At 38.2% G+C, this 19,887-nt stretch overlaps 4 protein-coding genes and 1 pseudogene across 7 annotated transcripts in view; all 5 read right to left on the bottom strand.

Annotated features, from left to right (window-relative positions):
- LOC111328539 (RNA polymerase II-associated protein 1-like) overlaps positions 1-1,951 on the bottom strand; it is a 10,367-nt gene extending 8,416 nt beyond the window's left edge. For all 3 annotated transcript variants that reach the window (XR_015994292.1, XR_015994293.1, XM_088741991.1), the window contains exons 1-2: positions 1,747-1,951; positions 725-888 (exon numbers count right to left, since the gene is read on the bottom strand). Coding sequence is in view for 1 of the 3 variants with exons in the window: in XM_088741991.1 (XP_088598117.1) it covers positions 725-767 (43 nt within the window). In the remaining 2 variants the exon portion in view is untranslated. The remainder of the gene's footprint in view (positions 1-724; positions 889-1,746) is intronic.
- A 3,744-nt stretch (positions 1,952-5,695) lies between these two features.
- On the bottom strand, positions 5,696-8,844 carry LOC111328533 (uncharacterized). Its single transcript, XM_088741977.1, has 2 exons — positions 8,787-8,844; positions 5,696-7,332 (listed from the first exon to the last, which is right to left on the bottom strand). Exon 2 carries the CDS (start codon positions 7,302-7,304, stop codon positions 6,597-6,599), a length of 708 nt encoding a protein of 235 aa, XP_088598103.1. The 5' UTR covers positions 7,305-7,332; positions 8,787-8,844; the 3' UTR covers positions 5,696-6,596.
- Positions 8,845-9,998: 1,154 nt separating this feature from the next.
- LOC148718700 (chromobox protein homolog 6-like) lies at positions 9,999-12,272 on the bottom strand. The gene is made up of 3 exons (XM_088741980.1): positions 12,041-12,272; positions 11,853-11,938; positions 9,999-11,695 (listed from the first exon to the last, which is right to left on the bottom strand). The coding sequence occupies exons 1-3, from the start codon at positions 12,179-12,181 to the stop codon at positions 11,281-11,283; spliced, it is 642 nt and encodes a 213-aa protein (XP_088598106.1). The 5' UTR covers positions 12,182-12,272; the 3' UTR covers positions 9,999-11,280.
- A 410-nt stretch (positions 12,273-12,682) lies between these two features.
- On the bottom strand, positions 12,683-16,323 carry LOC148718699 (uncharacterized; annotated as a pseudogene). The gene is made up of 3 exons (XR_015994289.1): positions 16,202-16,323; positions 13,742-14,195; positions 12,683-13,015 (listed from the first exon to the last, which is right to left on the bottom strand). The product of XR_015994289.1 is annotated as an uncharacterized LOC148718699 (transcript).
- Positions 16,324-16,474: 151 nt separating this feature from the next.
- Positions 16,475-19,500, bottom strand: LOC148718698 (uncharacterized). Its single transcript, XM_088741971.1, has 2 exons — positions 19,402-19,500; positions 16,475-18,875 (listed from the first exon to the last, which is right to left on the bottom strand). Exon 2 carries the CDS (start codon positions 18,845-18,847, stop codon positions 17,468-17,470), a length of 1,380 nt encoding a protein of 459 aa, XP_088598097.1. The 5' UTR covers positions 18,848-18,875; positions 19,402-19,500; the 3' UTR covers positions 16,475-17,467.
- Between the last annotated feature and the right edge of the window lie 387 nt (positions 19,501-19,887).

Genomic DNA, 19,887 nt, shown 5'->3' with positions numbered 1-19,887 from the left:
GCCGTATGCGAGGGCTAAAGACATCGATTTCTCATCGGCTAAGAAGCTCAAAGAAAAGCTCGACCAAAAAATCGAGGATCTACAACAGCCGCAAGCCTCGAACAATACAACAACTTCTAGTTCCTTTTGTTCTTCCCCTTGATTTGTGATGATCTTAGGTATAGCGCATTAGATCATATATATAATGAATTTTGCGCTATAGAAATAATAAAATTATTAAATTATTATACGAAAAAATCCTTAGTCTTTATGCCTTCCACTTTTGCTCGAACAGCGAACAATAATGCATAAAACCATCCCTTCTTTCTCACATGAACTCTTCGTTAGATACGGTTTGTTTACGCTCGAGGGACACCAAGATGGCGGATAGTAACCGTTGCTAAGGTATTGGTCACGTGGGTGAAACCCAAGGATTGACTAGCCCATGCATACACTCTTCCAGTCCTCTATTTCCTTATATCAGCTGTCAACCTCTAAAACTCTATAAAGCAATCGAATAAAGGCTGCTGCAACGATCGCATCGCGTGTGCAGTCCACCAAAATTCCTCAACCGTTAAAACATGAACTTACAGCTTGTGCACAATCCATTCTGCACTCAAATTTACTTCAAACATTTCTCTGTTCAAAAAAATCAGCTTACTTTGTTCAGAGTAGGCGTGACCGAAGTGACTTGCGTGACACTAAAACATCGTAAGAGACACGAAGTGCTGCCAGCAAATCTAACCTGTCAAGAAAATGCACATGAGCCTGGCTATTCTTGATGCCATGGTAACGTGACATAGACAGGAGGGCCGCCATTCCTCAAGCAAGAGAACCAGTTAAAGTGTATTGGTTTCTATGGGAACTCCAGAGCCTGAGATGGTACCGATGCTCTCGCCCCTCATTTCACTGACAGAATAAATCGACAAACAATTCAATTCACAGAAGGAATGTCATCCGAGTCTTAAATGGAACCATTTCATAGTTTTGGTCTTCGGTTTGCATAAAATAAAACGGTTCCTATACATCTGCCCAACGAGTATTGATTGTTCAAGTACTACAAAATTAATCTATCAACTGTGTATTACATTCCAAGGTATTTGGGCTTTGTTTTGTTAGAACCATACTCGTTATTTCAATTCAGAGTATCGTAAAACTAAAACTATTATAGAAATGGCAGCGATGCAAACTGACAAGCAACATATTACGCACCCTTCCCTCTCCCCCACGAATTGCATACCTGGTGCGGGCGGGAAAACGCGAGTTTTTCAGTCATAATAATATACATGAAAGAATTTCTCAGTTCTGATTGGTGAAGATGAATGCAGTTTTCAGTTAATTCAATGCAGAAGAGAGTTAATTCAGTGCAGAAGAGAGTTAATTCAGTGCAAAGAAAGAAACAAACCAGACATTCTGATTGGTCAGAATGATTGGTCAATATCAATGTCAAGGTCAATGTGAAGGTCAATGTCACTTTTAGGGTTTGAATAAATTATTTTTGCACGTGATGCGCGCGCTCTTCTTCTGCGTAGTTATGAGAAGCTGCCTCATATTTTTTCATGTATATTATTAATAGATAATCACATGACTTTCTCGTGCAATTTGGAATAAATAAGCACTTCTAAATTTTTTCAAAGACCACAAATTGCACTCGCCCTACGGGCTCATGCAATTTTGTTAGTCTTTGAAAACATTTACTCGTGCTTATTTATTCTAAATTGCACTCGAAATCATGTGATTACCTGTACAAATTGATTTCCGTCTTACCTCGGCTGAAAAGATGGCGCGCAATTCTACACAGAATTTGACAGCATAGCTCCACAAAATTCAGAGCGTATTGCACACCAGGGACACTTAGCCAAGAATATCTGTATCGTGAAAAGGCGGAGAGAAGCGCAAACAGCTCACATCGCCACATAATGAGCTCGTGATATCGTCATTTGTTTAAACTTTTGCATCTGCACATTTCCCCAAAGAGCCGAAAGTTACAATTCAGCATAACACACAACTGCGAACGTTGATGAATGCTCACATACTTATTGCCAGGTTGTACAGATCCACTATGGAAAGGAACATCCAGTCGGCGGGTTGAAGGGCACCTAGCAGAAGGGCACCAGAAATCACTCAATATTACGCACCTAACGAAAGGCCATTGACCTGAGAGCGGTCCAGAAATGAGAATGAATAAAGTACACATCAACTTATTCCTCTTTTAAATGCAATAGCCAGCTACACCAGCGCAAAAATGCACTTTTGCAACTTTGGCCATCTTATCCACTAGTAGCAGTTTTCCCAAATTCCCAACAAGGGGCAGTTTTGCCATTTCGCCACCATTGCCAATTTTGCCACTTTGGCCCCTACTGGCAGTTTTACCATTTTGGCCACAAGTGGCTGTTTTCCCGTTTTAGCCACTAATGGCAGTTTTGCAATTTTGGCCACTTGTAGCAGTTTACCCATTTAAGCCACAAGTGACACTTTTGCCATTTTAGCCACTAGTGGCAGTTTTGCCATTTTGGCCACTAGCGGCAGTTTCCCCATTTTAGCCGCTACTGACAGTTTTGCCATTTTGGCCACTTGTGGCAGTTTTTTCATGTTAGCCACTAGTGCCAGTTTTGCCATTTTGGCCACTTGTGGCAGTTTTCCCATTTTAGCTACTAGTGTCAGTTTTGCCATTTTGATGACTTGTGGCAGTTTTCCCGTTTTAGTCACTAGTAACAGTTTTGCCATTTTGGCCACTAGTAGCAGTTTTGCCATTTTAGCCACTAGTGACAGTTTTGCCATTTTGGCCACTTGTGGCTGTTTTGCCATTTTGGCCACTACTTGTAGTTTTCCCATTGTAGTCACTACTGGCAGTTTTTCCATTTTGGCCACTAGTGGCAGTTTTGCCATTTTGGCCACTTGTGGCAGTTTTGTCATTTAAACCATGGGTGGCAGTTTTGCCAATTTGTCCACTGCTGTCGTTTTGCCATTCTGGCCACTGGGTGGTAGTTTTGCCATTTCAGCCACTAGTGGCAGTTTTTGCCATTTTGGCCAGTAGTGGCAGTTTTGCCATTTCAGTCACTAGTGGCAGTTTTTCCATTTTGGCCACTAGTGGCAGTTTTGCCACCTTGGCCACTTGTGGCAGTTTTGTTATTTAAGCCATGAGTGGCAGTTTTGCCAATTTTGCCACTGCTTCCAGTTTTGCTATTCTGGCCACTGGGTGGTAGTTTTGCCATTTCAACCACTGGTGGCAGTTTTTGCCATTTTAGCCACTAGTGGCAGTTTTTCCATTACAGCCACTAGTCGCAGTTTTGCCATTTTGACCACTGGTGGCAGTTTTGCCATTTTAGCCATTAGCAGCAGTTTTTGTCATTTTGGCCACTACTGGCAGTTTTGCCATTTTAGCCACTTGTGGCAGTTTTATCATTAATTTCCAATTGGTGCCAGCTGATGCCAACTTGCCGTTTTTCTGCGTACCTCGGGGGCACATGTTTCAGCCCGTCACATTATCCCTTTTCTCCAGCTTTCTCAAAGAAACCATCACGGCCGTCGGCTTAGATGCCACGAGTCTCTCCCCGCATAGTCTCCGCCGAGGAGAGATGGCGGCCGATTGCCCGTATTTTGCCTGGGCACAGACAATTGAAGATTTGAGCAAATAAAAAAGTTTGCACAGAAATACTCCAAAAAATACGCTTATTTCGTTAAGCGAAAAAAAAATGTTTGGATTTAGGTGCACTTTAATTATTGTTAGTGTTATTACGCAACCACAATCTAGCACGATCAAGTTTCGTTCATTGCACGTGGTTATCTCGCCCGTGCTAGTTGTCGCTTTCGTTAGCCTCTTCGTTGTATCCTTGTTTTTGTTTCCCTCCCGCCCGTCCCAGGGGGATTTTAATATTCTACAATTAAATGAAATTTTTCTGGCCCAAACTTGTGTCTCATCGTAATCATATTGGAATGTTTAGAGAATAATTTAGAGGTTTAATTCCAAAAATCAAATTGCCATTTTAGCCACTTGTGGCAGTTTTGCCATTTTAGCCACTTGTGGCAGTTTTATCATTTTGGCCACTAATGGAAGTTTAGCCATTTTAACCACCACCGGTAGTTTTGCAATTTTGGCCACTAGTGGCAGTTTTACCAATTTGGGCATGCGTGACTGTTTTGCCGTTTTAGCCACTAGTTGCACTCTTGCTATTTTCGCTACTAGTCACAGCAGTTTTGCCAACTCCAGCACTGCTGGCAGTTTTGCCAATTTCGCCACTAGTGGCAGTTTTGCCATCCATGTTAGACACTAGTGGTAGTTTTCCCAATTTTTCCACTACTGGCAGTTTTACCATTTTGGCCACTAGTGGCAGTTCTGCCCTTTTAGCCAATAGTGGCAATTTTTTCATTTTAGTTACTAGTGGCAATTTTACCATTTGGCCATTAGTGACAGTTTTGCCATTTTGGCCACTAGTGGTAGTTTTGCCATTTTGGCCACAAGTGAGTGTTTTGCCACTTTAGCCACTAGTGGCAGTTTTGCCATTTTGGCCACAGGTGACTGTTTTGCCATTTCAGCCACTAATTGCACTTTTGCCATTTTGGCCACTAATGGCAGTTTTTCTATTTCAGCCACTAGTGGCAGTTTTGCCATTTTGACCACTGGTGGCAGTTTTGCCATTTTAGCCATTAGGGGCAGTTTTTGCCATTTTGGCCACTACTGGCAGTTTTGCCATTTTAGCCACTGGTGGCAATTTTGCCATTTTGGCCACAGGTGACCGTTTTGCCATTCTAGCCACTAGTTGCACTTTTGCCATTTTGGCCACTAGCGGTAGTTTTGCTGTTTTGGCCACTAGTGGTGTGAGATCATCCTTGTAGCCTGTGGTGAATAAATTAGCCAGTCATGCACAGTTGACCTTTATGCCTTTAAGTGATACAGACAGTGTAGCAAAGTAATGAAGTTGCCTCATCGTAATTTGCTCAATATGCATTTGAAAAATAGAATATTCGTGACAAAATATACCAAAATCGTCACTAAAACGTATATTTCTATATTCTTAGAATTTAATTGCATTACACAATTTGACATGTGTTGTACCAACTGAGATAACGTAATTGTCAAGTCAGTCGCACGCTGAGATAACAATTCGAGTTATGCACCGCAGAAATGAGAGCATTTTAGCTTAGTGTATAGCCTTTCCTTAAAAAAAGGGGGTTTTGAAACAATGGGTCTTCGCTTTAGACCAGTGGGTCTTAGGTCTTCGTTTTCGACACATCGCTGTTACTCCGTAAATAATAAACGAGTGATGGACTTGTATATCACAAATAAATACCGCAGTGGAAATTCTATGCCACACCCGGCAAGTATAAGCAAACTGGTGCAATTTTAGTAAGTATTCCCTTCACGATCAGTGAGGAATCAATGTTATACTGTAAATTCTTTTTTTCTCTCTCCTCTATCTACCCCTCCTGTTCTGGTAAGCATCGCGTATGGTCTTATAAAGACGCAGTTACCCCCAACTGGGTTGTGAATTTAAGCAAATAAACTTTAGCTTTCAGATACTGTTGTTTGTGTTATTTTCGTTCTCTGGTAATGATTTTCAAGCCATTTCATTGAGCATTAGCAGAGTTCTCATCCCATTCTAATTCTTCTTAGTGCAGGCATTACAGTGATGAGTCGAGCTCAGCTAAAACTCAACCAAATGACCTAAAATTGCTATCAAAGAACAAAATAAAAGTAACACAAACAAACACTATATAGAGGTTGAAGTTTATTTGCTTTATTATTTACAGAGTTACAGAGCCCTCAAGCACCTCCCTTGTGGAGCTACCAGGGTACATTGGCATCACTCCAAGAATTCCCCTCAGGCAATTAGTATTACAGGTTAAACTTGACTTCATTTTTCTCAATCAATTTTGATGTTGATAATCTCCACCCATACATTGACCGACTATCAACTTAGTCTTAACTGAGTATTGACCAAGTATCAACTGAATATTGATGAGTGTAAAACTAGTATAAGCAGACTATCAGCTGACTATTGACCAAGTGTCAACAAAGTGTTGATCGACATTGGTGATATCGACATTGGTGGATATACCAGTCAAGAGTACCTACAGAAACATGATCCGATTTGTTTACACCAAAAAAAGAGAAACAAATAATATTAGTTTGAGGTGATAATAGAGTATGTAGTTTAAACAGATACAAGCAAGTTTTGAATTTAGAAATTCAGCTAAACCTAAAAGAGTAGCATGCAAAAACTGAGTGAATTTACAATCATCATTTAAAAGAGAAAAGAATTTAGGCAAAACATGCTGTCACTGAGTACATGGTAAAATTCCACACATCAGTAATATTCTTACGGTTAATTACTACTCAACAAAGTGACTAAACTAAGCAGTTGAAGAACACATGAACATCATATAAATGCTAAATTATAGTGCTACTAATAAAAATGCCATGATCTAAGTACAGTAATAAAATAACAACAAACTCAATTGCAACATGATTATTTACTTCTCAGTTCCAAAAGTAAAAGTAAACCACTAGATTCTTCAGCACACATTATCAAGGTTATCCAAGGGCTGGACTTAACCAGAAGAGACCTCAACCCTCAATAACACTTTTGCTCCAGAATGATCAGAAAAATATCTGTTTACTCTTTTTTCATACCATGTTCATACATGTGGTGAAGTATGCCACAACAATTGTGACAAAATTCACCACACATCCAACAAGTGAATTTCTCTCTATCCAAAGATAGTTGTCTACACTTGTGTCTCTTTAAGCTCCTCTGATCCTCAAACCCTTTGCTGCAATAGCTGCACTTGTGAGGCCAATTTCCATGGTATGATCTGTTATGCACTGTCAGGCTCCAATTTTGAGTAAAGCATTTGTCACAATGAGAACACTTGTAAGGTTTCTCACCACTGTGAACTCTGAAGTGTCTTTGCAAATTTCCTGATCGATTAAATGTTTTGTCACAATGAATACATTTGTAGGGTTTGTCACCACTATGAACCCTGGTGTGTTGACGTAACAAGCGTTGATGCTTGAAGCTCTTCTCACACTGTGTACATTGATAAGGTTTCTCGTCACTATGAATGCTGAGGTGTTGATGTAACCCCTGTTGTTGCTTGAAGTTTTTCTCACACTGTATACATTGATAAGGTTTCTCATCGCTATGAACCCTGTGGTGTTGGTTTAACGCTTTTTGATTTTTGAAGTTCTTCTCACATTGTGTACATTTGTAAGGCCTTTCATCTCTGAGAGTTCCAAAATGTGTTGTCTGATTTCTTTTTGAGTGAAAGCAGGTGTCAGTATTGGCACATTTGAGTCCACTCCTTCTTTTGCTATGCCTCATTTTTACTCTACTTGCCTTTCCTCACAAACTTCAAAACAAGAAATTGAACATAGTCAGGTAATATAGATAAAGACATTTTAATTGCTGATTCAATCAAGCCTGACATCATTGTCATTTAAACCTTGGACTGTATCGGGATTCAAATGTATTTCCTTTATTTCCCTCATTTTTTCCCACTGAACTCTGTTTTCATGTTGGCATGTTATTTTGACAATTAGGGGTGTTTGTTTGTGGGTCTTCCATTGCAATATAATTAAAAAAACGTTTTTTAATTACATTGCATGTTTTGTCACAATTTGAAAGATTAAAATTGGATTTGGATATTTTTGCCATGAAACCATAACAAGATCTTGTTATACAAAGAAAAGAAAGGGGCTTTCGTTTCTTAGTCTTTGTTTTCAAGTTTCTTCTTTTTTGCTACAACCATCCCAGACATCTACAGAGAGGGTCTGCTATACTCCTTTGTAAAACTCAGTAATGTAAAAATATTTTGCTTTCTCATGCATCACAAATACTATCCAAAAGTCTTTCCTATTAAAGCAAAATTCAAGACAATTGCGTTGATTAAATACTTTACTCTTTCTAGTGAGTAGTCTTGACCAGAGAGGACATCATATCTTATTTGTTCAAGAACCACTCGTGGTCTGTTTTATAACTTTTATCAATTTATATGAAGTCCACGTACTGTCAAAACCCTGATCAAAACCTACCAGAGCCATTCGACATTAATGCATACATTTTCAAAACAATAAAATAGCTAGAAATTTATCGCACAAAACAAAATGGTCCACGAATCACATTTAACTTAGCTTTTTATTAACAGGTCACGTTTAAATAGAAAAATTTGTTTACCTGAACATGAAAAGATATCATCTTTACTCACAGTTCACGAATAAAAAACATAAAATCACAATTCACGAGAAAAAATAATCGCTCAGTCACGCTTCACGTAAAAAGTACAGGGGACCCTCTATAGATATTAACCTCAAGATGGGGTCAATCAAGACCCAAAAGAGGCTGAGTGGGGATCATATGAAATATTATTCCAGGAACTACAACATCAACACAGATTACTTCATCAATAACCTAAACACTCAAAAAAAAATTCAAATAGAAATGATTCTTATCGAACATCTTCCATTCAGTTGTTCTTTGAAGATGAACACATTCTTGTAGATGTCATTATGTAGTGTTGGTTGTACAAGCGAAGATACAAGTTCTAATTTGGCTTGAAATAATTGATCCTAGTCCTTTGAACGTGTAAAACTTGACAAATTCAAACTTTGATCTAGTATGTAACAAACTCTCACGCTTGAAAACAGTTTGCAGCCTTTCATTCATCGAACTGTGAGCGAACGAAATCCAATTCAATCAATGAATTGAATCCAACTGTGCTTGATTGACTATCCATTCGAATTGGTTTAACTAACCGCGCCAGGACTACTAATATGACGCTTAGGTAGAGTGAGTTAGAGTACCTACCTTGCAGCTCCACGAATTAAGAAATGGTAAACATCGCAGCGTACACTATTGAATTATGGATGCACGCGGGAGGTTGCTAAGCACGAAAGAAGCGCGAGAGTCGCGGGAGGCGAAGCTGAGAGCGACTCCAGCTTCCCGAGTGCTTAGGAAACCTCCCAAGTGCATCCATAACTCAATAGTGTACGCTGTGGTGTTTACCATTTGTTTTATAAGATAACATCGATACATTGTAGCCATAGAATTTTCCTTTTATGAACAAAAATGCTCGAGTAGTCTTACATAACCAAACAAAACAAGAGCGCAAAAACTAGGCATTGCGCGGGTTTACTAGTCAAGTCAATCGAAGACAAATGTGATCATGTTTACTGAAATTCATGAAAAAAAGCTCTTTCTGAGCTCTAGATGGAAGAATGGAGGAAACGTTATTCAAACCTTCAAGAGGAGATAAAGAAACTATACAGTGAGATGTGCCAAGCAATTAAAGAGAAAGAGAACACAATTGTTGAACTGGAACAGAAAAATGATGAGCTCTTGAAATATGTTGCTTGTTTAGAAAAAAGCCCATTGAATAAAGGCAAGGACATTGCTGATGTTACGAAGAAATCAAGAACACTGAAAACATCTCTCTCTAGAGCCAACACTGCCTTGTGGTTTTCAAAATCTTTTGGTCTGGGCATACATGAGATAGTAAAAGAACAGAAAACTGGAGAGGCACACCTCCTGATGGGAAATGGAGAAAATGGTAAAACAAAGGGAGGAATTGATTCTTTGGCTGACACTGAGAGGGCAAAAATTGAGCAGGTGCTTTTCTTACTCGATAAATTTTGCATAGGTGATGTATTTTATCACGAACTGACTATGATTGTTGATGGACTTCCAAAATCATACCTGGTCAAACAAAAGAGAGATGAGCTAAATGACATTTGTCACATCAGCCCAACACCAGGAAACGCTGAGGGTGCACAAATGTCATTTACTGATCTCTTGAAAGAACGAGTTGCAGACATGATGAGCAGAGAAGAAGGAAAAATCTGGGCAGACAAACCAATTCAAGTTAAAATGTCAGGAGATGGAGCTAGAATGACAAGGAACTCCTCATTCATTTTGCTTTCATTTTCACTACTACAAGCTGGGGATGATGTAATGTCTGCTGGTGGTAATCACACTGTGGCCATTGTTAAGGGATCTGAATGCTATCAAACTTTGCAAGAATCATTTGGAACAGTATTTAATGAAATAAATAAATTAAAACAATACAAACAGCCAGTAACTATAAATAATTCTTCATTTCATCTTGAATTCTTCCTTGGTGGCGATTACAAGTTTCTTTTGTTAATGTTTGGTATGAAAAGTGCCACATCTATTTATGCATGCTTGTGGTGCAAAATAGCAAAAACCAACAGATGGAATATGGAATTTGACCTGGAGCACTGCAATAAATCTCCACTTCAGAGAACACTACAGGAAGTCATTACATTAGGCAGGAAGAAAGGAAATACAGACAAATACTCATGTGAACATGAACCACTTTTAAAAGTAGAACTAGACCATGTAGTTTTGGATGAACTACACTTACTTTTACGTATCATGGATGTTCTAATCAACAACTTAGTGAAAGAAATGGCTCAATGGGACAAAAAGGAAAATTTCAACAAGAGAAAAGCTAACCAAAATAACACCCAATTTAACAATCTGCAAACAAACATTAGATCCTGTGGCATTTCATTTCAAATATGGGAAAAGACAAATGCAGATGGTAAAGGGTCAGGAATGTACGATTTCACAAGCCTACTTGGAGCTGATAAAAAGAAACTTCTTGCTGAGTTACCAGACAAATTGTCAAATTGTATTCACCCTGAAACAAGTCAAACAGTTATAAAAATATGGAAAGACTTTCATGAACTTTATAAAATAATCACAAACAAAAACCCCTCTATCCCAACATACCTCACTTGTTTTGATAAAGCCAAAGCATGGATCAATTTATTTACATCTCTAAGAGACAAGTTACTTGGTTATAAAAAGGCAGATGTTACTCCATATATGCATGCACTTGTCTATCATGTTCCACTTTTCATGAAAAAGTACAAATCAGTCAAACCATTTACTGGTCAAGGGGTTGAAAAAAACAATGACATGGCCAGAAATGTTGTGCTCCACAAGGCAAACAAGAGAAATCCTGCTGCTGATATCCTACAATTGGAATTTCGACAATGGCAGCTGCGCGAGAGGGAACGTTCCAAACAGAAATATACCAAGAAACACGATGCTTACTGGGAGACAGAAATCAAAGAGAAACGAAGAAAAGAGAGTGAAAAATAATTCAACTCATTTACAAAATAATATACTATCATGATAAAAATAACCAGAAATGGAAATCAATTTCTACTCCATCTCCAGTATCATCAACAAACATATGTACACATTCAGCAGACTTGTAAATATATCTATTATATAAAAATAGAGAAGATCAGATGTGCATTTCAATCACTTCTCAGGACAGGCTACATGCTCCTTTGCAAAATGAAAGGCTCAATTTCTCGGGCCTGTACCAAGGGAGAGGAACAATTGACTCTCCTGCCATGGTATGATTTTTTGGACTCCAAGATAAAAACAGTCTTACTTTGACAGGAAAGTCAATTTTTACCCCATCACCTAACTCCTCAACAATCATGTCCCACTGGTTTAGGAAGTGGCATCTTGAAAAGTCTTCCTTTTCTAGAAGGATGTGCCCACTATCATTGCTTTTCTGCCCTTTATTTTTAAAAAGAAAACTAAAATGTCTATGTTTAAAAGAAATGACAGTGGTAAGTGAGCTTTTCGACTTGAGATGCTCTAAAATTCCACAGTGTAGAGCTTCAGTGGCATTCTGAATTTCGTCGCGTGAAATCCTTGGGTTGAAAAATGACCTTAAAAAAGTAAAATTCTTTAATACACCTATCCATGCATTAAATCGTGAAATAGCCATCTGACAAATTAATACAGGTTGACTGCTAAATACGGTAGTAAACGAATTTCCAATATCTTCGTTTCTAATTCTCCTTCCTCGTCACAATAGGTTTTTACCTCAAAGCAGGCGAGTTCAAATTTTCTTCTAGCTCCCATGAGTTCTCAAGACTGGAGTAACCTTTCCATTTGATGAAATACTCGTTCTAAATAACAATAAGGGAGGCCACGCGAAGATAATTTTAAGACAAAAACTATGATTTGCACGCAGTGTGACGAACAAATGTGGTATCAAAACAATCGCTTACCTTTCCCTCTTTAACTCTCTTTGAAACCACTCTTTCAATTTCAAATAATCTGCCAGATGAAGCCTTCCTTTTCTTACTTTTGAAGTAAAACTCGGCTGTGCTAAGCCTATCGAGCGCTTTGTAAAAGGTAATTTGCGACATGTTTTGATAAGACTTCAGCGGAATGCGCAGGCGCAGTAAGGTGAACGCAGCTCATGTTGCGTCCGCGACATCAGCCGCTGACTAACCTCGATTTCTAACCATGGACTGTTCACTGCGGTCCTGAAATGGCCATGATATGGCGGTTAGAAATCCCAGCGTTGGACCAGAGAGTGATGGCAGTAGCTCTTACACAATGATTTGTATAAGATTTGGATAAACTCGCTTCTTCGCTGATATTTAACAATTATTCCACGAGCGCGCGTTGGATATGAGATGATAGATAGCCAACGAGGCGCGTAGCGCCGAGTTGGCTATAATCATCTCATATCCAACAAGCGCGAGTGGAATAATTGTTTTATTAAAAACGCCCTCAAGAAATTATTATTTTGTAAGAAGAAACTGGATTTTTTAGCTCCCTTTTGATTTTAAGCTGACGCGTACGCTTACCATATTTGTAGATTATGGTATATTGGCTGATATACCATAATGGCTAAGCCAATAAAAAGTCTTAAATTGCATTATCCAATGATCCAGTTTTTAATAATTTTCATTATTTTAGCGAGGCTGTGTATTCCAAGCGGTCGTGCTTCGTACCAAACTGCATCTTCGGCTGCGCAGTTTTTCTTCGGATACTGGAAAAAGGCAGCGCAATTTGGATTGACTTTCTGCAGGTATAGCTTCAGCGCCTTGTAGCCGTCACCTTGATCTTGTGTTTCATACATTCTTGCTTCTTTTTCTGTGCTCTCTACATCGTTCAATCCTCTAGGATGATTCTTTGACATTTCATCGTGGCTCATTGTTGCGTACCTTCGTCCAGCCGCATCGATTTCAAACCTGAAGCGTAGGTAGTAAAAGTTGGAATCACCTGAAACCACCTGAAACCATCTGAAACGATCTGAAACCACCAATGAAACCATCTGAAATTACCTGAACATGCCGACTCCGGTTTCCAGAAAAAATATGTGCAGCAAATACACGAGTGCAAAGAGTGGATGGCGTTACGCATTACGTAAGCGACCGCGTCCACCTTTGGGGTTAAAAATTTGGGAATTTTTATTGCTTTTCCTCTACCGTAAGCGACCATCCTTAGCAATACAGAAGCTTTGCGTCATGGTGAAAATTAAGATACCGATTTGCGATAATGTTTATACAGTGCTGTAAGACATTTTATCATTTAAAACGTTCAAATGTTTGTTAAAACAGACGAGCCTTTGATGGCTGTTGCACAAGATCAAATTGTGAATGGTTTGGACTTCCTTTGTTGGGATTCTCATTGTTTGGGCTTCCTGTCTTCCTATTTAGTAAGCGACTATCTCCTATAAGCGACCAATTTCTCCTGACCCCGAGATGGTCTCTTACGAGAGAGTTAACTGTATTTATAAATTTGAACTATGTCCGTTTTAGTTTGTTAAGTTTGATGACGTTTTAGGTTATTTCGAGTTGTTTTGTCGATTTCAGATGGATTCACGTGGGTTTAGATGGTTTCTTAGGTGGTTTCAGGTGGTTTCCTTTGTGGTTTTAGATGGTTTCAGGTGATTCCAACTTTTAGTACCTACGAACCTGAAGCTCTTCGTTGTCAAGCTTCTTTGACCTTCACGGCCCCTTCGGCAAAAAAAAAAAAAGGACAACATGAAACCAAACGTTCCTCAGCAGGGAAAGTGGTTGAGACAATGAAAAGACTTTGCTGGATTTCAACTTCTGGAGGTCTTCCTCTTTGATAGCAGGTTTGTGTGTGACATTTTCTTTGCCGCTTCGCTTGAGGCTTCTTATTTTTGCATCTAGCATCAAGTTTGATCTTGAAAATCTCGAGTCAGTGGAAATTTTTAGGCCTCCTTTAAAGGAGGGACATTGAGATATCTTTCCATTGAGTGACGGAATCCCTGTAAGGTAGATATGCTGTAATCTTCGCCCTTTTTCGCTCTGGCTTCTGCACAGAACCTTCGTAGGTTTTGCTCCAGCTGGCCGATACTCATCTCTTCAAGCGGGGTTTGAATTTTTTTTTCTGTACACCAAGCTGAAATTAAGAGAAACAGAAACGGTCTATCAAAATTCTCTTTTTGAAAGACCTTAAATTTTCAATTTCAGTATTTTAACCTCTAATCATCATAAACGCTCTGAAACAAATGAAATTTAAAAAGTCTCGTCAAGATTGTTTACGTACAGCATTAAATGGGGTTCCACGGTTACAAACATTTTACTCAGTGGTAAAGGCTTCAGGAACAAATTTGTTCTTATTTTTAGCTTTATTGAAGCCTATTTAAAAGTGTCAGGCTATCTCTGATAGCTGCTTTTTTACCTTTAAATGTGGACACACCAGTTTGTGGTTTCTTTTGTCTTTTTGAAGTGCCGCTCGCTTTCAAGCAATTCAAGTTCGCTTTCACTTAAACTCGCAAATCTCTTTGGAGGTGGTTCAAGAAATCAGAAATCAAATAATTTAGAGGATGGCATTTCTGTCTCATTTTCCCGAAATTTCGAAGACATTTTCACATTTCCGGCAGAAGGGACTCCAGCCATTATTTAAAGAAACAGTTTCCTACGAAAAATTTGCTCACTTGGAAACATTTGCTCACGTCAGCAGCGTACACCCGTGGGCAAATGGGACAGCTACATTGACCAATCATAGCGCGCGCTGTACTTTTGATATGTTATAATTAACAATTATTGCATGAGCGCGCGTTGGATATGAGATGAAAGATAGGCAACGAGGCGCTACGCGCCTCGTTGGGTATAATCATCGCATATCCAACAAGAGCGAGTGGAATAATTGTTTTATTAAAAACGTTTAATTAAGTTATTAAATTTTATTAAAATTTTAGCTCCCTTTTAATTTTAAGCTGACACGTACGCTTGCCATATTTGTAGATGAAGGTATATTGGCTGATATACCATAATGGCTAAGCCAATAAAAAGTCTTGAATTGCATTATCCAATGATCTAGTTTTTAATAAAAGTAAATAAAAGACAAGTTTACAGCGAAGAGAATTGAAATGCACCCTGGCCATGAAATATGACGGATCAAATGATCAGCGCGGGAACGGAGCAAATTACGTCCTATATGATGGCACAAAGTGTCCGCATCTTTGAAACAAACACGCCAGGGGAGTAAACACACATAGTTTTTCTTTCGTGTTGTCTCATTTTTTAATGAATGATTCAGTCATCATTATAACTGGTAGAAAAGTACAGGAGTTTGCGATCCTTTCTTCTTTCTAGCAATGAACAAAGAATTGTGGAAACAGGGCAAGATTTCCAAACAATTGGTTCGTTTCATTTAAAAGTACCCCAAGTGACATGAAAGCATCCAAATGACAATAACTCTCACAAACCCAATCGATCGGGACACTATAGAGTTATTAGATTCAGGACTCAGCTCTGCTTGACAACTAATGACATAATTCATACAAATGACTTTTCACATTTCATCCATGAATGATCCATACAGAACCACCTAATGTAACTAACCAATCGGGACCTACTTAAGGCAGTTGAGTCCTATAGCCAATAACATCACAGAGAAACTGACCAAACAGGTTACATAAACCAGGCTTAGCACAATTCCCCTTGTGACAGCTCATCACCTGACTCTGATGATGGCTTCTCAGGAGTACTTTCCCCTGTCCAACCCTCCAGTCAAGTATATCATCTTTTAGCAATACCTGAAGTATCTGTAATTTCCCCATCACTATTTCCCATCCCTTGATTTTTTCAACTCAAACTCCTTTACTGCTATAACCCATAATGGTCATAACGAGCCTGTAATTGTAGGCGTTTATCGCATAGAGGACATCGAGGTACTAAATCTGACACCAGACCCATATAACTTTGATTCCAATACAATTTAATCTGATATCAAACACGTCAAACTCAAACACAAACAAGAAAACCTAGTCTAAGCAACATTACAAGGAGCTAAACTAAAACAATAATTATTACATAACAACACAAAGGTCAAGCGCATAAACCCTAACAATAATCGTTCAAATAATAAACGAAAACAAGGTGAGAGAAAAATACACTTACCGATTATCCTCTCTGTACGCCTCATAAACCAGAAGTCGCAAATGATTGCAAATAACTTTATCGCAGATAACTCTATCGCACAAAACTCGCATCGACTCCTATTAGCAACAACGCATGAGCCCACAACGCACGAGGTCGCAATAATGTCTCACTAAAACTTAATATTTAACTTAACGACAGTTACAGAGCCTCCTTTGTTATTCTAATAAATTAACTTACAAATCATGATTATATGATTGTCTACTTTGCTATTGCTAACAAACTGCAAAATAGTCAAGCCATGTAATAACTTTATTCAACTAAATTATTTATTTGTTTTCATGCATCCAAACTAAACCCTAAACATTTTCAATTGTCTCCCTACAGAGGGTATTCCTCACTAACATACAAAAATTAATCAATAACAAAACAAAGTAACTACCCCTGACAATTATCGTATCTGTAACAAGACAATGGTTATTCAAGAAAATCAAACCCATTAGTCCTGGGTTGACTGTTCCAAAAGCAACAAGAATTAAACTTGCAACTGCAACAAGAAAATGATTATAAAATTGTAACTTACTGTAACAAGGAAATGGTCATTTAAGTAAATCAACCCCATTAGTCCTGGGTTGGTTATTCCAAAAGTGATAAGGATTAAAGATTAAACTTAAGTTTTCTCACATCAATTTGAACATTTCAACCATATTGTTTGTGTGATAATATTTTTCATGCTACCTACTGACCACCTACTGAGGCTTAAATGAATGAGATTTTGTATCAATTGGATTTTCCTTTCAGATGCAGAGCAACATTTATGTCACTGAGAATTGTCTTCTTTCTCTTGGTTTCTGTCTCCTATATAGAAGTGGCTCTTGAATACATCAATTCACTCTGGTAGGTAAACACCTTACAAAATAAGAGAGAAGTTGCATAGACTGAAAAAAGCCTAGTGCCACCATATTTGTTTGGAAATTTTGTCTTTTAAATCTCATGCTTCCTTTCTGTGTTTCTCTCACATGTGGCCTGCTCCTTGTGCAAGGAAACTGGTACTTAAGCCACCTTATATTTGCTCTTATGTGAAATAATTTTTAACACTCATATAGAAATGTCGCGTGTCAGTGTGGCCATATAAAATCATTTATATCAGTTCTAAATTCTCTATGTCTCTGTGCAAAAGGAAACCACCACATTCTTCCAAACACATTATCCAAGTGTTGGACTTACCAGAAGAGACCACAAGCTTAATTAACCCATGTGCCCCAAAATAATAGACTAAACATCAGTTTACTCTTTTTTCATACCGTGTTCATACATGTGGTGAAGTATGCCACAACAATTGTGACAAAATTCACCACACATCCAACAAGTGAATTTCTCTCTATCCAAAGATAGTTGTCTACACTGGTGTTTCTTTAAGCTCCTCCGACTCTCAAACCCTTTGCTGCAATAGCTGCACTTGTGAGGCCAATTCCCATGGTATGATCTGTTATGCACTTTCAGGTTCCACTTTCTAGTATAGCATTTATCACAATGAGTACATTTGTAAGCTTTCTCACCACTGTGAACTCTGAGGTGTCTTTGCAAAGTTCCTGATTCAGTAAATGTTTTGTCACAATGAGTACATTTGTAAGGTTTCTCACCACTGTGAACTCTGCGGTGTATTTTCAAATTTGTTGATTGATTAAATGTTTTGTCACAATGAGTACATTTGTAAGGTTTCTCACCACTGTGAACTCTGAGGTGTCTTTTCAAATTTTGTGCTAGATTAAATGTTTTGTCACAATGAGTACATTTGTAAGATTTCTCGCCACTGTGAACTCTGAGGTGTCTTTTCAAATTTGTTGAATTATTAAATGTTTTGTCACAATGAGTACATTTGTAAGGTTTCTCACCACTGTGAACTCTGAGGTGTCTTTTCAAACTTCCTGCTTGATTAAATGTTTTGTGACAATGAGTACATTTGTAAGGTTTCTCACCACTGTGAACTCTGAGGTGTATTTTCAAATTTGTTGATTGATTAAATGTTTTGTCACAATGAGTACATTTGTAAGGTTTCTCACCACTGTGAACTCTGAGGTGTCTTTTCAAATTTTCTGCTCGATTAAATGTTTTGTCACAGTGAGTACATTTATGAGGTTTCTGACCACTGTGAACTCTGAGGTGTATTTTCAAAGTTGTTGAATGACTAAATGTTTTGTCACAATGAGTACATTTGTAAGGTTTCTGACCACTGTGAACTCTGAGGTGTATCTTCAAAGTTCCTGCTTGATTAAATGTTTTGTGACAACGAGTACATTTGTAAGGTTTCTCACCACTGTGAACTCTGAGGTGTATTTTCAAATGTCCTGCTCGATTAAATGTTTTGTCACAATGAGTACATTTGTGAGGTTTCTCACCACTGTGAACTCTGAGGTGTCTTTGCAAATTTGATGAATGATTAAATGTTTTCTCACACTGCATACATTTGTAGGGTTTGTCACCACTGTGAACCCTGGTGTGTAGATGTAACATGTGTTGATGCTTGAAGCTCTTCTCACATTGTGTACATTTGTAAGGCCTTTCATCTCTGGGAGTTCCAAAATGTGTTGTCTGATTTGTTTTTGAGTGAAAGCAGTTTTCATTATTGGCACATCTGAGTCCATTCCTTCTTTTGCTCTGCCTCATTTTCACTCTACTTGCCTTTTCTCACAAACTTCAAGACAAGAAATTGAACATAGTCAGGTAACATAAATAAAGACATTTCAATTGCTACTAGTTGACATCAGTTTTTTATTCAAACTTTGGACTGTATTAAGTTTTGGGGATCAAAATATATTTCTTTTATTTCCCTTATTTTCTCCCGTTGAACTCTCTTTTCAAAATTGACATGTTACTTTGACAAAAGATAGAAATGTGTTTGCGCAATATTTTCCACTCGTTCACGGAAAGTATAGTGAACAAAACCGAAGATAAAAGTTTCAATTTGGCTTAAAATAGTTTATTCTGGTTTTCTAAACATGCAAAACTTGCAAATTCAACCTTTGATCCACTTATGTAACAAACTCTTGTGTTCAAAAACAATTTGCAGCTTTTAATTTAATCGAACCATGATTTAACGAAATAAAGTGAATTGAGGGCAATTGTGTTCGATTTAATTATCCATTCCATTTGGTTGAATTGCCTACGCCAGGACAACTAGTACGGAGTTAGAGTAGGGTGAATACCTTATAGTTACATACCTTATAGTTCCACAGGAATCAAATAAACCACAAGTCAAAAGATAACAAAATTGAACTACACCCATGAATATGGCGGATTTACCAGGTTAGCTCAGGAACGGAGCAAATTACGTCTTGTATGACGGCACAAAGTGTTCTCGCCACTGCAAAAAACTATTGTTGCCTTCTCTTTGTCAGATTTCATTGAAGCTATATATGGAGAAGGTGGAAAATTTGGTGATCGTTAATCCTTGCTAACAATGAGCAAACACTTGTTGAAATGCGATGAGATTTCCGTGCAGTTATTTGTTTTAAAGGAGAAGTACCCAAAGCGACGCGGCAGAAATGAAGTCACAATGACCCTTTCTCACCTAATCACGTTTCAGAAATGAATTTTCATCATCAACCCCACATGTGCACCTGCGAAAACATCGATTTTCTTGGCTTTGAGTTGATAAACAGCTTATAGAAGAAAATGAAACTATTTCTAACAGAATTCGATTTGAG

The sequence above is a fragment of the Stylophora pistillata genome, chromosome 12 (genome assembly GCF_964205215.1).
Source record: "Stylophora pistillata chromosome 12, jaStyPist1.2, whole genome shotgun sequence".
NCBI lineage: Eukaryota > Metazoa > Cnidaria > Anthozoa > Scleractinia > Pocilloporidae > Stylophora > Stylophora pistillata.
The sequence above is the reverse complement of the archived record's forward strand: the minus strand, read 5'-3'. Positions and strand labels throughout refer to the sequence as shown.